Source organism: Pseudorasbora parva, chromosome 1, assembly GCF_024679245.1.
Source record: "Pseudorasbora parva isolate DD20220531a chromosome 1, ASM2467924v1, whole genome shotgun sequence".
Classification (NCBI taxonomy): domain Eukaryota; kingdom Metazoa; phylum Chordata; class Actinopteri; order Cypriniformes; family Gobionidae; genus Pseudorasbora; species Pseudorasbora parva.
This window is the reverse complement of record NC_090172.1, coordinates 39,767,839-39,784,154: the sequence shown is the minus strand read 5'-3', so window position 1 is coordinate 39,784,154 and position 16,316 is coordinate 39,767,839. Positions and strand designations below refer to the sequence as shown.

At 36.1% G+C, this 16,316-nt stretch overlaps 1 protein-coding gene across 2 annotated transcripts in view; it reads left to right on the top strand.

The window, feature by feature from the left end:
* slc9a5 (solute carrier family 9 member A5) overlaps window positions 1-15,955 on the top strand; it is a 33,752-nt gene extending 17,797 nt beyond the window's left edge. For both annotated transcript variants that reach the window (XM_067440403.1, XM_067440404.1), the window contains exons 4-16: window positions 1,447-1,525; window positions 1,635-1,812; window positions 3,167-3,387; window positions 3,715-3,917; window positions 6,947-7,036; window positions 7,771-7,841; window positions 7,977-8,103; window positions 10,693-10,784; window positions 12,381-12,507; window positions 12,635-12,784; window positions 13,344-13,416; window positions 13,535-13,666; window positions 13,762-15,955. In XM_067440403.1, the coding sequence (XP_067296504.1) occupies window positions 1,447-1,525; window positions 1,635-1,812; window positions 3,167-3,387; window positions 3,715-3,917; window positions 6,947-7,036; window positions 7,771-7,841; window positions 7,977-8,103; window positions 10,693-10,784; window positions 12,381-12,507; window positions 12,635-12,784; window positions 13,344-13,416; window positions 13,535-13,666; window positions 13,762-14,327 (2,109 nt within the window). In that variant the 3' untranslated portion in view covers window positions 14,328-15,955. The remainder of the gene's footprint in view (window positions 1-1,446; window positions 1,526-1,634; window positions 1,813-3,166; window positions 3,388-3,714; window positions 3,918-6,946; window positions 7,037-7,770; window positions 7,842-7,976; window positions 8,104-10,692; window positions 10,785-12,380; window positions 12,508-12,634; window positions 12,785-13,343; window positions 13,417-13,534; window positions 13,667-13,761) is intronic.
* The last annotated feature ends 361 nt before the right edge of the window (window positions 15,956-16,316 follow it).

Sequence of the window (16,316 nt, the reverse complement as noted above, 5' to 3'; positions counted from 1 at the left end):
AAGTGCAGGGGTGTAGTCCAAACCGGCCATTCGCTGTAGGCTTTGAAAGGGAACTTCTGTTAAATAAAATATCTTGCTTGGCATTGAACTTTGAGCTTTATAATTTTACAGGTATTATTTATGCTCCAACAGCAACATTTCACACTAACTAAAGTTTGAAAGCTGGAATCGCAAAGAACAGGACCTTTAAATCTCCATTTTATGCATCAGATTAGGTGTAAAGTTACCACAGTCACATTCTAGGGATTCTGAACTCTTGAGCTGGTTTCCACTAGGCTTCGGTGTAGAAGTGGCAGCAGATTATAGTGTGATTGTGTGTGTTTTACTGGGGGTCGGGTTATTGAGGTCAAGTGAGATCACCGTCTGAATATATACCAATAAATGTGGTCATGACACTGATCGAATGGAAAGCCACTATCTCAATCTAACTGTAGATCAAACCAGCATGCACTTAACGTTTAGCTTGCTACTGAAGATTCTGCTTTTACTTTGCAACCAAGCTGTTAATTAGACGCTTGTTGTTATTGATAGGCACTGAACAACAGGCTGAACAAAAGTCTAATCAGCAAATAACAAGTAGAATTGCTAATGGTGAATGGACAGCCTCTTCTGTTTACAATTATTATCAAGGCTACTGGATAATATTGGTCATTTATGTTAGGAGGAGTGAAATGTAAGGCTCAGTCTCTTGTGCTACAGGTCTAGTGGCCATATCGTAAGACAGGTTAATTATTCAAGGCAATCATGAGAGCCTTCAGATGGGCACTGCTTCTCACAGAATTGCACATCTTTTGTTTGGCTGCTGAGCACATATGCACATATGTGTATATATATATATATATATATATATATATATATATATATATATATATATATATATATATATATATATATATATATATATATATATATATATATATATATACATGTGTATGTGTGTATAGCTGTATACATCTGCGCAATAGGAAATCTGTTGTTGTTAAGGGGAACAATTGGAGATGCACTTTCAATCTGTCCAAGCCCTTTGCATTAGCTTAAAATGTCATTTTAACTCACATTTTTGTACATATACACTATCGTTCAAAATATTGGGGTCAGTAAGATTTATTATACTTTTTTTAAATGATTTTTAAGATGAATTAAATTGATGAAAAAAAAGTGACAAGACTTTGCCGGAAATGCAGCCTTGCCATCACAGGAATTAATTGCATTTTAAAATATGTTAAAATACAAAAAAAGTTATTTTCTAATTGTAATATTTCACAATACCGCTGTGTTTACTGAATTTTGATCTAATAAATGCATCCTTGGTGATCATTTTTGAAAGAGACCTCAGTAGTGTATACTATTTAAAGGTGGTGTTTTTTATGTTTTAATGTTTGTTGTATTTTTATCTTTTAGACTTCGATTAGTATCGAAGAGATATATTTATAATTCTCTCAACAGGTCTTATATAAAGTATACATATCCTTTGTGGAAGTGGGACCAGGGAATGTTTACACCGCAGACTATTTTAAAGGAATTGGTAAGTACAAAATGTATTAGTTGTTTCTTTCACATCATATTGTTGAGTGTAATATTGAGTTAATAGTTACATGAAACACCTACTTTTTTCATTCCTGCAATTATTCCAGTCTCCTTCCTCATTGTCAGTATTGGAGGGACTTTGGTTGGTCTCATCTTTGCCGTTATTCTGGCCTTTGTCACTCGTTTTACAAAGAAGGTGCGCATCATAGAGCCGCTGTTCGTCTTCCTGTTAGTTTACCTGGCCTACCTGACGGCAGAACTCTTCTCTCTGTCCGCCATTCTTTCGTGAGTATTGCCACTGCTAGCATACTCATTTTAATCATTTGAAATTGGGTCTCTGCATAATTTGTAAATTGTATCTTTATTAGCATTGTGCATAAAATATGAAATTAATTCAGAAAAAAATATATATACAATATTAAATACGTAAGATTTGTGTGAGGATAAGGGAAATACATATCAATGGCTTAGTATAAAAATAGATGATAGAAAAATAATTGTGCGTCTGACTGTGCAGCTCTGTGACAAACACTATGGTGGCTGACATTTGCTACGATTAACTGAGTAAAATGACAGGATTAATGTGAAGAGGAGAAATGATTCATAGTACTACAGTGAAAAAAAAGAAATATATGGGCATAATAGAGAACGGAATATGGAAATTAGGGTCAGGTATAAATAATACAATGAATGAATGAGAAGTCGTGAGTGTGTGTGTTTTGTTTGTGTGAGCTCTATATCTGTGCACATGATGCTGAAAACATGATGTCGTTTATGAATATTTCCATGGCCAATTTGAAGATTTTTTTTTTTTTCCAGATTGTTTTCAAACCATGTGTGCCAAGCTGTAATTCTCAGTAGTTTTTGTGTCGGTCATAAATCACATAATGAGATTATGAACAGAGGAATTAGATTATTAACCCATTTTAGTATTGCTTAGCACAGCAGTAGAACAGATTTCAAGATGCAGAGTCATGCTTGGATACAAGATGCTTAAAGGACGGGAATTAGTACTACAAGATATCAAGAAATGATTTCCCTCACATATAAATTAAAGTAAACATGCCTTTTTGTCTGTTGATTTTGTAAGCATATACTGAAGCAGTGCGTGGAGCGCCCCCTTATGGCTCTTTATCACACTTACTGCACAAGGTGGTGTAAAGTTAGAATTGAAATAAGCCACAATAGGATTTAAAGATAAGGAGAAAAGGTCACGAGGGACTGGATGATATAAGTACAATCTCGTCAATGTAATCCTGCACTCTTCATTGTTTTTGGTCTGTACAATGAATTACGCAGAGTGACTCATAACACGATGCACAATGAGCAAAGCGTAATTCCTGTCTAAAGCTAACTTGTGTGTATGGAATGTATATGTATATAAAATCTACCTTATGTATATGGAATGTAAATATGGGGCTATCTCATATCTCTGTCTAAATATAGACATCAACCCAAAAGGTACAAAGGTCAGAAACAATTTATACGTACAAAAACATCCTCTATCTATTAAACTCTAAACTATCATATTTATGATCATTTTGATTTATTATCATTTTAATCTATGTATATAAATACATATATTCTATTATATTATTCTATCATCAGGATTATATATGTTTTTGTTGATTCATGACAGGATGACTTTCTGTGGCATTGGCTGCAACAAGTATGTGGAAGCCAATATATCCCAGAAGTCCCGGACCACCGTGAAGTACACCATGAAAACCCTGGCCAGCATTGCAGAGACCATCATCTTCATCTTTTTGGGTATCTCAGCTGTGGACAAGTCCAAATGGGCCTGGGACACTGGCCTTGTTGTCAGCACACTCATATTTATCTTAGTCTTTAGGGCCATAGGTAAGAGAGAGTTCTGTTCTATTTAAAAATAGAAAACACTGTATAGTTTGTTATTTTGGTAAGTTAAAAACGAAAAGATAATTTTCACTTCACTCAAGTGAATTGTGCTTCAGAATTAACTTTCACTTTTGTTACATGCATTGAATAATTTCCTAAACCATGTAAGCTGACAATGTACCCTGCATTTTCATGTGATATTCATTTAATTACTTTTGACATTTATAATGGGTTGAGATGCCAAATTAGTCTTTCACTTTACATTTACAATGTTTAATAGCCTCGGCTCTAACACTTGGCATATGCATTTGCTCAATGTGTTATTTGCAGGTGTAGTAGGGCAGACTTGGTTCCTGAACTGGTTTAGACTGGTTCCGCTTGACAAGATTGATCAAGTGGTGATGTCATATGGCGGTCTCAGAGGAGCTGTGGCCTTTGCTCTGGTGGTTCTTTTAGACAAAGAACAGGTGAAGGCTAAAGACTACTTTGTGGCTACAACCATAGTTGTGGTTTTCTTCACAGTCATGTTTCAGGTAACTCTTTTAGAAACGTCTGTATTCCTGCCTATTTGTGTTTTGCCTCCCCTTCACATTTACAGAATCATTTTGTGTTGATAGAAATGTATTTTTTTTTTCTTCTTCTTTTCTGTTTTATCTTTCCTTAGCCTGTGATTATTATCATGTATTGTATGTGTGTGTGTGGGTAGTGTGCAGGTAATTGCCTTGCAGGCATGACATTTTCCCCACTGCTGTGTTAAATTGCTGTTATTTCCAAAGCTGCTCTGAAGCAGAGATGCTAATTATGATGATGATGATGATGATGATGATGATGATATGTGTGTGTGTGTGTGTGTGTGTGTGTGTGTGTGTGTGTGTCTGCCCATCTGGCTAGTGCCAGCCTTTTTACCCTATTCCAATTTCATCCATTATTCATGGCTGGAGATTCTCAAGTGTCTATGTGTGCGCTGTCAATGTCATATTGGTGTATCCAACATTTAACAGAATATCCGACTGCTGAAATCATCAGGATTTACTGCCAAGCTTTGGTTAGGAACTCAGCTTTCCACAGATCCCACAAATATGCACGCTTGTTAGACAAGTATGCATTGTTGTTGTTTTTTTCTGTTAACAGGTAGCTGGTAGATTTTTTAAAAATTGGGTATTGCTTTTAAAGGTGCAGTGTGTTTTATTTATTATTTATTAGGCTCTATTGACACAAATGCAATATAATATACATAACTATGTTTTCAGTGGAATATAAAGACCATACATCATGTTATGTTTTTATTTCCTTAGAATGAGCCATCTCTATCTACATGCACCACTGGTCCCCTTAGAGTGAAGTCACAATTTTACGTTGCCATGTTTCTATAGTAGCCTTTAATGGACAAACTGCTCTACAGAGCGCTAGCAACTCTCTGCTGTCTCAGACGATGACATTGTCCTGTGCCATCCACCGTAGCTTCTCTGTGCTTCAAAAGGCTTCAATTTCGCAATCTGACCACTAGATAACAAAAATCTACACAGTGCAGCTTTATAAAACATTTAAAATATTAAATACATATACATAATACATATATAAATAATATACATTTTTACTGTCAGTCTGTGCAGGGCCGTGCACAGGGGGGTAGCCCTAGCCACTGCCCCTCTTGCCACCTTCCCTTCCTCACCCGCAGAGGATTCCCATAAAAGCGCTCTGTTCCGCAAAAAATCCACTAATTCGGCTTGCCGTTCCGTGATTTCCCGCTCGGTCCGTGGCACCACTCAAAGTCTGTGGCTGTGTCCGCTTTCTGTGGAGGCAGCAGTTCCAGAATATCGTCCTATTAACAAGTACAAATCCACATTACAGACAGTGGTTGATCCGCGGAATTAGTAGTTTGTTTGTTTCAGCATGGCAAACATGGATTCAAAGCTCCAGCATGCCAGCGGGTATATCTTATATCGGTATATAGATGGCATATCAATTGTATACACAATTTAAAAAGGTAATAAACTCTATAATAAATATAAATGAGTTGTATCGGTACAGTGGGGCTAAAGGCCCACCCTAAGAAAAAAAGGCTTTTAATCATGTCTAAGTTCAAACTTAAGAAATTAAATCTGAAAACAAATCTCTTTAGCAAATTTTGCAGGTATTTTCTGTTTATTTTGATTAATAACATAATTCATTATTGTTCAATAAATATTAAAATATTAATATAAAAATATTTTTAAAATACAGAAACTATTTTAAGTAAACAATCTGAAAACACTGAATGAATGAGATCCCATAATAATTTAATAAAGTTTTACAGTAGTAACAACTAAATATATTTATATTATATGATTTTATTATACATATGATGATTATCTCTAGCTGGACACCCAACTTAATATATAATATTTGCCATCTGAATCATAACCATGTCATGTCATGTCAACAAATTTAAAGTCAGTTGGATTTTTATTATGATGATAAATATGCCTTTTACCCCAAATATACTTTTATATATGATTCTGTTATTGAAAAAGTGGTGCTTTATTTACTTTGAACAAAACTCAAAATCATAAAAAGACCTTTGTCTCAGCATATATTTAATAATTTTTTGTGATTCTCATTTGCAACTTAAATCTCCAACATAAAAAAAAACATTAAATATGAGATCAAATTAGCGCATAATGAAGTTTTTGGAAGCATAATTACAACAACATAAATTAAATTAGCTCTCAAGCCTAACAATCACATTAACAATATGGGTGTAAAAGGTTTGCTATTCATTCTCTATTTTAGGATGATACTCAGTACCCTTTTTTGGTTTGGGCCACTTCCCCCTCAAAATGTCTGTGCACGGCCCTGAGTCTGTGTTATGTTGATACGCCAACGGCAACAAGTGACACAGAATCATTTATTTAGTCGATTCACTTAAAAACACTGATTCATTAAGAAACGAAAGATTCAGCTGGCTGAATACTAAATTGCATATTAGCATACTATTTCTACCATTTAAATGTGTTCACTCAACCAATTAGTTTGAAAACAGTTGCTGAATTTGGAATCAGATACTGCTATTACCTTTTCTACCACAACATTATGGTAACAAAAAAAGAAAGAGTAGTACTTTACCTATTTTACTTTCACTCAAGTATTATAATCTTTTAATTGAGTAAATGTGTTAACACTGTTAAATGTGTAACAAGTTAATTATGCTTGTGTTTCATTGAACCCTTCATTTAAAACTTTTAAAAGGAGCAAAAACACACAAAATATCTGACAACATTGTGTTTTAAATGTAGGTTACTCAGAATTAACCTCGTTTATTGAACTGTTTGTTGCAAATATGTATATCACACTCAATATCAATCATGCTGTTGGTCTAAATTCGGGCGTATACAATCACAGCTGTGCTGCTATTCAGAAAACAGCTTTTGTTTGTGGTGTGATGTTGCTAAATTGTGTAAAAGTTTATTTAAAAGACAAATTGTATTGCTGCTACTAGAAAAATGAGATGTGATATTTAGTTTTAAAAAACTGAATGGTCCCCTCTCTGTTTTGTTGACATATCCCAAATCTTCCCTCCCAGGGTTTAACCATCAAGCCTTTAGTGAAATGGTTGAAAGTGCCTCGCAGCACAAACAGAAAACCTACCATCAACGAAGAGATCCATGAGCGTGTGAGTCAATATCGCTTCTAATGCACTTACCTCTTTTCTGTCTCTGTTTCTCATCACATGTCTCCCTCTGTCCCTGTCTGACTGCCTGTGGTGAAATGTGTGAGTGATGATGTTGACCTTGCTGTCTGTGCTTGTGATCTGATGACTGAAACAGCAGCATTGCCACAGACTGACGTTACACTCTTCTCTCCAATGAATTAATCATCAGAGCTCCTTTTTTGCCTTTCCACAAATAGATGTGCACACAAACGCAGAGGTCACATGGCGCCTTGCCATTTACCTCATCCTTTTTCTGAAGGCCTTACACACCCTGCTGCTGCATGCACACTCTGGGACTCAGGGCTACCTGCTGAGCTCTCTAAAACCTGGGCTAAAGATAGGCTGTACTGTAGCTGAGCTGACACAAGAGATTTGAAGCAATAAAGCAGAGATTCTGAGAAAATGAAGGACGATAGAAGAGATATTCTCTTATTTCCAGTTTTACAGACCAAAACCCACACTAATTTAAGATGCTATAGGGGCCGAACTGCTCACCATTGGCCAATGTCTAGATTATTTACAAAGAAATTTGTAAAAACACCCATAGATTTTTTTTAAATGTCTGCAAGAGATGTAGGATTTTATATTAAGTGCTAAAAATATATATATAAATGTCTATAGAGATAAAGATAAGTCAAATAAAATAGCCATAAATAATACAGAAGCACTGAACTTGTTTGTCTTTCTGTCTTCAGGCCTTTGACCACATTCTGACAGCTGTGGAGGACATTGCTGGTCTAAATGGATACCATCACTGGAGGGACAAGTGAGTGACACTTAGCAAAGATCGCTAGATAACTATATCTATTCTCATGATGAGAGATGTACTCATCAATTTACAAGAGCTGACAGAATGCACTGGTTGATTATGGTGAGTTATTAAGTCTCATTATAATTTTAGGTGGGAGCAATTTGACAAGAACTATTTGAGTAAGTTGCTGTTGAGAAAGTCTGTGTACCATAAGAGTGAACTGTGGGAGGCCTATCAGAAAATCAACATCAGAGATGCCATCAGTGTCATTGATCAGGTAAAATGCTAATGCTGCCGTTTATCAGGTACAGTTTCTCAGCATTATTTTTTATAAGGAAGGTTGTTGGAAAGTTTGTTCAGGGTGAAGCTGATTTAGGATTTTCATAGGATTTGCTTTTTGTGTCATGAACTCTTTTAGTTAATGACACAAAAACAACATAACAACATAAAAATATTTTAGCCATGGTGCAATGGTAGCATGATGATCAATACCATCATACTTGAAAATAGTAATAATTTAGTACATGGTAGATACACTCTTAGAAGAAACAGTTCTAACCTTAAAAGGTTATATCAGCGCTATGTATTTGGAACCCCAAAAAGGTTCTATATAGAATCCTTTTTAAGTGCCAAGAGGGTTTGAAAGGTTCTTTTCACCAAATAACCTTTTATGCTAAAAAGGTTCTATAATGACAAGAATGAACACTTTTGGCACTTAAAAAGGGTTCTATATAGAATATTTTAGGGGTTCCAAATAAGTAGCACTGATTGAGCCTTTTAAGGTTCTATATAAAACCATTTCTTCTAAGAGTGTACCATACTGATGTGATACTATCTACCTTTTCTGTAAGGGGTTCTATCAAAGTTATTGTTGTATTAAAACTGTTGACCACTAGATGGGGCCCACACTCAAAATAACTAGCACTAGGTAAAAACCTCACTGCTGTGCAATAAAACAATCACTATTTAAAACCACTATTAAAACAACTTTGATTTTCTGTTGCTTCTACTTTTAAAAGTTAATAGGATTATTATAACAAATGTGTGAACTAATGGGAAGATGATTAACCTTATTTAATTTTGCTTTAATTTCAGTTTTTGGTAATGTAAAGGATAATATATGAATTACTTTTTTTCTTGATATATTGTTCTATGGTAAGAGGGCTTGGCATAATAAGTTCAGACTTCAGCCTAGACCCTTTCGGTCTTTGTCTTTGTCTTTGAAATGTTAAAAGATTTAATAATTTCATTTAAAATGCTTATTTGATTTTGTTTTGTGTTTTATTTTGTGTGGGTTTTTTTTCTCTCTCTCTTTGGATGGATGACCGAATAAACTAATAAACTAAACAAAAATAAGCCTTAGAAGAAACCAGGATCAGTCGGGGTGCCAGTTATCCTCTGGCCTATTAACAAATAGTATATGATTATTATTTTGGCAACCGTACAGTTTAGAAATCATATTAGATCGGAATATTCGAAAGTTCGAGGTATCACGCAAGAGACAGGTTTATTGAGGATGACGCGTGCCATCGTGCCGGAGATGGTTTATTTAGGATGACGTGTCGAGGAAACAATTATTGAATAGGAATATTCAAAAGATCGGAATCATCACGTCTATGGATTTTCAATTAATTAATTGTTGTAATGTTAGTTCAGTTTCTTAATAAAAGTTATACTACAGTTTAGTTTTTTTATATTGGGGGTCTGTGAGTTGACTGAGTCTGTTTGGGGGTCCCTGGGTCTTTAAAGCCACTGGATTATAGCATTGAGCAGAGGAAACATTGAGATCTTTTCTCAGGCTCAAGAGAGTCGTTTGAGAAGAGCAGAGTATAATTCCTCCCTTTGTTAGTTACCCTGACGCCACGGTGTCTCTGCCAATACTGGTCCTTTGTAGGCATCTGATACCTGTCAGCTTCAACATCAAACATATCTACAAAAATACTGGCTGGAGATGGCATCATACAGAGAGAGTTAAAGAGGAAAGAGAAAGAAGGGCCTCCAGTATTTCATTATGAATGTAAAAACATCATAATTGTTACACACTGCCCACTTGATTATTTTTTTTAGTTAGTTAGTTTGTTTGTTTGTTAGTAATAATTTGTCTTTTTTCATCTTAGATTTGCTTTTTAAATGTATTTTATGTTCACGTCTCCATTGATCTGAAACAATGTGCTTGATCATAAAATTTTCATAACACCTGGTACTATAGTCATGCATGACTTTTGTCTTGCAGCGAGATCATTTCCTGTACCCTTGAGTTTCATAGAGCTCTGCTTCCTGAGAGTAGTTATCAAGCTAATATTAGCACAAGATTGAGAGATAGAGAAACCCTGTTCTCTTTTGGACCACCCAGTGAAAGAGGCACAGAATTATTCATTTCATTTGAGAAGGGGAAAAAAAAAAAATCCATCAGCTATAATCATTTAAAAAGAAGAGTTTTTCATTTTCTTTTTTCTTTATTAGTCACATTTCTGTATGTCTTTACTTACTGGTGTATATATTTTCAATGAACTGTGAGGTTGTTTATTAAGAGTACAGAACCCACTGTTAAAGCCATCATGCTTAATTGCTTATGTATACCAAGATATTTGTGGTAAGAGAAACCGTCTGTCTATATGGAGAGCGGAATCTACATCTACACTGAGACTGATAAATTATTGAAAATAAATGAGCACTTTGGTTTGTGTCTGTATTACCACCTCAGATGGGCATTCATTTTCTGTAATGGAAAGGCTTGGAGATAAGTGATAAACGTAAATAATGGCATAATGGGGAATTTAAGGTACATCAATCAATAGCGTGATACTGTATGTATTAGCCAATCAGAATCAAGCACTATATAAGGTCTAATATTTGTCTCTCTCAGGGTGGGAATGTGTTGACTTCTGCTAGACTCTCTCTGCCTTCCATGGCCAGCAGGACCTCTTTCCCAGAGGTCACAAATGTTACCAACTACCTGTGAGTATGTGAATATGTTTGTGTTTTTATCTTGTTACCCAGTAAAACATTGAAATGTCCTTAAAAATATAAATATAAACCATTAAATGTAGAATACCATTCACAAGTTTGGTGTCTATAAAATGTGTAAATCTTATCCTCACCAAGGCTGCATTTATTTCAAAATACAGTAAAAACAGCAGTTTTGTGAAATAACTGTTTTTGTATTTTAATAAAATGTAAAATATAATGTATTCCTGTGATAGTAAAGCTTAATTATGACGAATAGAAAGGTTTAAAGAATGGCATTTATTTGAAATATTATTATTTTTTAACATTATAAATACTGTCACTTTTGATCAATTTAATGCATGCTTCCTCGCTGAACAAAAGTATAAACTTTTTTCCTTTTTTTAAAATACTGACCCCAACATTTTGAATGGTATCATAACTTAAATATGCACTATGTAGTATTTTTGCAGATAAATATCCAAAAACCACCAGGCCAGTGTTATATTTTTTGCTCAGATGAGTTCTTACAATATCCCAAATGTTTCAAACTATTTGTAAATTGTGAGAAAATTGCTATTTTAACCAAGGAACCGGGACATCTGAGCATAGCGTCTGATGGAGTCGCCTGTCAATTGTGTCATATCTGCGTTTGCCTCGGTTTCCGGTTTTATTTGGCAGAAGCGTTTTACTCTTAGCAGTGTGAACAAGTGTCACAGCAGCAACTGAGCGAATGCACAGAGTAACATCATAACATAATTTTAAACACACTTAAATGTATCTGATATGATAAAGAGAGATACACATACTCATGACTGGAAAAGCGGAAATGGTGCTGGCAACTGTGTCCCTTCATAATAAAAGTCCTGCTGCTTGTGTGAGCCGTGTGTTCTGTAACAATCGCTCCAGCAGCCTTGCTCAGCTCCACAACACTGGGGTCCTGCTCTGCTTTACACTACAGTAATGTTAATAACCGCATCCATCAACATGATTTCTGCCCGAGTCTTATCCCGATTCTTTTAATTGCTTTCTTGGTAACACTTTACATTATGGTTCATTAGTTAACACATTAGTTATCTACATTAGTTAACATGTTCATTTCAATTTCATGTTAATTTCAACATTTACTAATGCATTATTAAAATCTTGTTAACTTTAAATAATGCAATGTGAACTAACATGAACAAACCATGAACATGCATGTGTTTTTATTAACTAATGTTAACAAAGATTTACAAATACAGTAACACATATATTGCTCATGGTTCATTTTAGATAATACATTATTAACTAATGAAACCTTATTGTAAAGTGTTACCGCTTTCTTAAATGTAACTATTAAATTAGAGATTGTGCTTAAAACACTTTAAAAGTATAACTTATATAAACTTATATTAATATTAACTTAATACCAAATAAATGCATTTTGTTTTAAGAATGTTCCGACAAAACTATATAAAACTATACAAATTGCTTTTGACATTTTTTTGAATGTGTGCTAGTGTGTGCAGACATGTTTTTTTATGCATATCTGTGGTGTACATGTACATGTGTTCCATGCATGTTGGTTCCTGTAACTGTCTGTGCCTCTCTGTGTGTGATCCCTAGGAGAGAGAACGGCAGTGGGGTGTGTCTAGACCTCCAGGTGATTGACACAGTGCCAGGAGCCAAGATAGAGGAAGAGCTAGAGACACATCATGTGCTTGCTGGAAACCTCTACAAACCCAGGAGACGGGTATAGAACGTGCCACACGCACACACCCTCTCACTATAAAGAGCTCTGAAACATGATATTGCATCAGTAAAATGGGTAATACTTAATGTTTTTGCTTCAATTGACATCTTCTTTTCTGTACCTGCAGTACCAGTCCCACTACAGTCGCCACTTCATGACAGTGGGTGAAAAAGAGAGACAGGATAGGGAGGTGTTCCAGAGGAATATGCGCAATCGTCTGGAGTCTTTTAAATCCACTCGTTACAAGCGTCACAAGAAGGACCGCAGTCAGAAAAAGGCAAGGGCTCAAAAATGCAAAAAACCACACTTAAATTGAGTTAGCGGGACCCGAGGGAGGCCATGGTAGTCTATTACGGACAAGTATTCATGTGTGTAAGGTCACCCGCCTAAAGGCAATACAGAGACGAGGTTAATGTTTGTAGTTACTGATATGTGTCATGAGTGATGGCTGCTAATGTGTGTATGTCTGTTAATGAGCAGACATTCTTGAGCAGTTAATAAAGTTTCTTGAGCACCAATTCAGCATATTAAAATGATTTCTGAAGGATCATGCGACACTGAAGACTGGAGTAATTATGCTGAAAATGTAGCTTTGCCATCACAGGAATACTTTAGATTTTAGTATATAAATATATTTAAATAGAACTGTAATACATTTGATTAAGTTGTAATAATATTTCACAATATTAATGTTTTTTCAAATAAGTGCAAAAGAGACCTCATTAAAAAAATCTTACAGAGACATGTACAGATATTTCACTTATTAATCTGATAACTTTACTTTATTTGTTTTCCTTCCTACAATTTTTTTAAATATTGATAATATCGCATTACAGCGGAAAGGTTCAGATGCAAAAGAGCAAGAAGCCAATGAAAAACCCAGACGAAATGTCAGCTGGCAGGACAAAGGTTGGTCATTGGATCTGCTTGGTGATGACGTTTCACATTTGAATCTTTAATTCAACTACTTTCTGATTAAAGTTCCCAGTGCATTGTGTGTAACATGTTTTTGCACATATGTTTGTAGACCCAGTTGTGGTTCCAATGGCATCTGAGGAGGATAAACATGATCCTTCTGATCCAGATAAAGATGAGGATGTGGGCATCACTTTTGTGGCACGCAAAGCCCCAGAAACACCAAAGGAGAGGCCAAAATCAGGTGAGATATGAACACGATTGTGGTAAGAAAAAGTAAGCGATGATTGTTATCATCCTCAAAATGTCTATCTCTTTTGTTTCTTTCTGTTCTCTCAGTACCAGCTGCCCTGGATGTTTGTCAGAGCCCTGTTGCCGCCCCTCCCTCGCTCACATGTGGAGAGAAAAACCTGCCATGGAAAAACGGTGGGGGTTCCCTCCCTCCCTGTGTGTCTGTGGAGGCCACTAAAATTATCCCAATAGACCTGCAGCAGGCTTGGAACCAGAGCATCTCCTCTCTGGAGAGCCTTTCTTCTCCTCCCGCTCCTCCAGAGCCTCTGCATCCACGTGTCAGTGCCCTCTCGAGGCTGGGAGGACCCCTGCGGCCCCCTGCGAAGGGAAAAAGTAGTGGCGGTGCAGAATCGGGAAGTAATACTAGTTCCCCAAGTTCAGCGCAGTTTAAGTTCCCTACAGGGAAGGAGGAAGAGGAGGAAGGTGCCCTCTCTCAGCAGCAGCAAGAAATGCAGCCGCTAATGTCGTCTTTGAGGCCACCGCCACCACCTCCTCCGCCACCTGCTGCGCAATCCGCCGGAAAGAGAAGGAATCCTTGTGTATATCTTAGGAGTCTGGTGACAGTGCCACCTTCTGGTGGGGAGCCACAAAGCAGGAAGCCAACCCAACTGTAGAATCGCTTCCTTTGCTCATCTTAATGCAGGCATTTACCTCCTCAGGCCAGACTTTATTTTTTAAGTCAGTAAATTTCTTTCTAAGAGACTATTCATTTGGATTTATTTTTAGCGCTAATAGGTTACATGGGTTTAGAAAAGGTTGGCAGAGTTTGCAGAGGATCCAGTTCTTTTGTGAACAGAGCAGTTTTTCCTCGCACAGGAAAACCATTCCACTTTCCGTGTTTTTTTTCCGTTGTTATTGTTAGTTTGAAGCAATCTGCCCTGTATTATGTACCTCTGCATATGTGATTGTCAAAAACTATTGGCTAAACCACATTCCAAGGAGCTGCTGGGCATGTCTGTCAAACTGTGTTTTTATTCAACTTTCTTCCCTCACTCACACATAAAAGAACAACCAATCATTTCATGGTTACTCTCGCAGCTTTAATCTTTAAATCAGCCAATCCATCTTAAAATAGGAATGATTACTGTAGTACTGAGGTCTTCCCTTTTCAGACTGGGATGGTGAAGTAACACATTTTCTTACAGCACATCACAGAATGCACATGAGGTTGTTATAGGCCACACATCTTCAGTCACAGCCATTATCTCTCAATGGCATATATCTTAATATGCATAACAAATCCACACACACACACAGACACACACACACACACACACACACACACACACACACACACACACACACACACACACACACACACACACACACACACACACACACACACACACACACACACACACACACACACACACACACACACACACACACACACTAAATTGGATGACAATAATGATTGTCAGGAGCATTTATGCTCTGTACAGGATATATAAGCTTCTATGCTGTACATTACATTTTGTGTTTGGCAAAAAAACAAGGTGTGTGCATTTATTTTATATTTATGTATAAACTTTTAATATGCTTTTAATTATTTTTCTTTCAGAATAACAGGGTTTTGTGATTCTGCATTTTAATCTACAAAACTATACACAGCTGTTTTAATAACCAACGTGTATCATGTTTATTTAATTTTTGTCCCGTCATTACTTAATTTTATGACACTATATTTATAATCATAAATTATTAATTACAGATAGTTAGAATTGTCTTTGCTTTATCAGTAGTAATACTGTAGGCCACAGTCTCATCAATGCAATCTAATGCACTTATTTCAGTTTCTAAAATTGCTTTTTAATGTTTCACGATGGCAAACATATTGCCTGCTGTACATCTCCTGTCTACCCCCAGTCCTCAGATGTCTTCATCTATACCGTAAAATGGTATCGTATGCAGAATTTAGTTTTTGCACTTTAAATTAAAAGCCATTTAGGCCACTGTACCTATGGTGTTCTTGAAGCTGCTGGCCCATTGTCTTGTATTGCTGTGTAATTCTGTGTATGTCCTGAAGATTGTTGTGCCTTGAGAGGGATGGTGTTGAATGTTGAGAAAGAGGCCTTGCTGATCTCTATTGTGCCTGTAAACAGTATGGAGTGGGTCAGTGCTATGTTGTCTGTCTTGAACTTGTGTTAGCAAAAATGTTGCCCTAATCATTTGACCCCATTGAATTCGAATTGGAATTAAATTATCCACCTATTAAATTCAAATGGAATTTTCAGATATTTTATCCCACACGTGTTTACTGTTTTCTTTTATATGTATCTTTATGTGCCAGATATTACATTTGAATAGCTTCCAGGAATAAAATTAACAAAAGAGAGGACATCGCTTTTGAATACCAGTGTTTGTCTCATCATGCACATTGATTTAACTTTTTAATGTTAGATAAAAACATATTCTTTATATATTCCAGTCTATCATATTTAGCTGGTCTCAGCTGGTATTTCATCTGTAGGTACTGTAGATCCTCAGGAGGCCCAGTGAAGGAAACCTTTGGTGAATAATTAAGTTATATTCCCCCTTCAACCCAGGAGTCCCTGTGGTTTAGGCAGGGCTTCCCTAGACTGCCCTCAAAAGACTACAGCGCA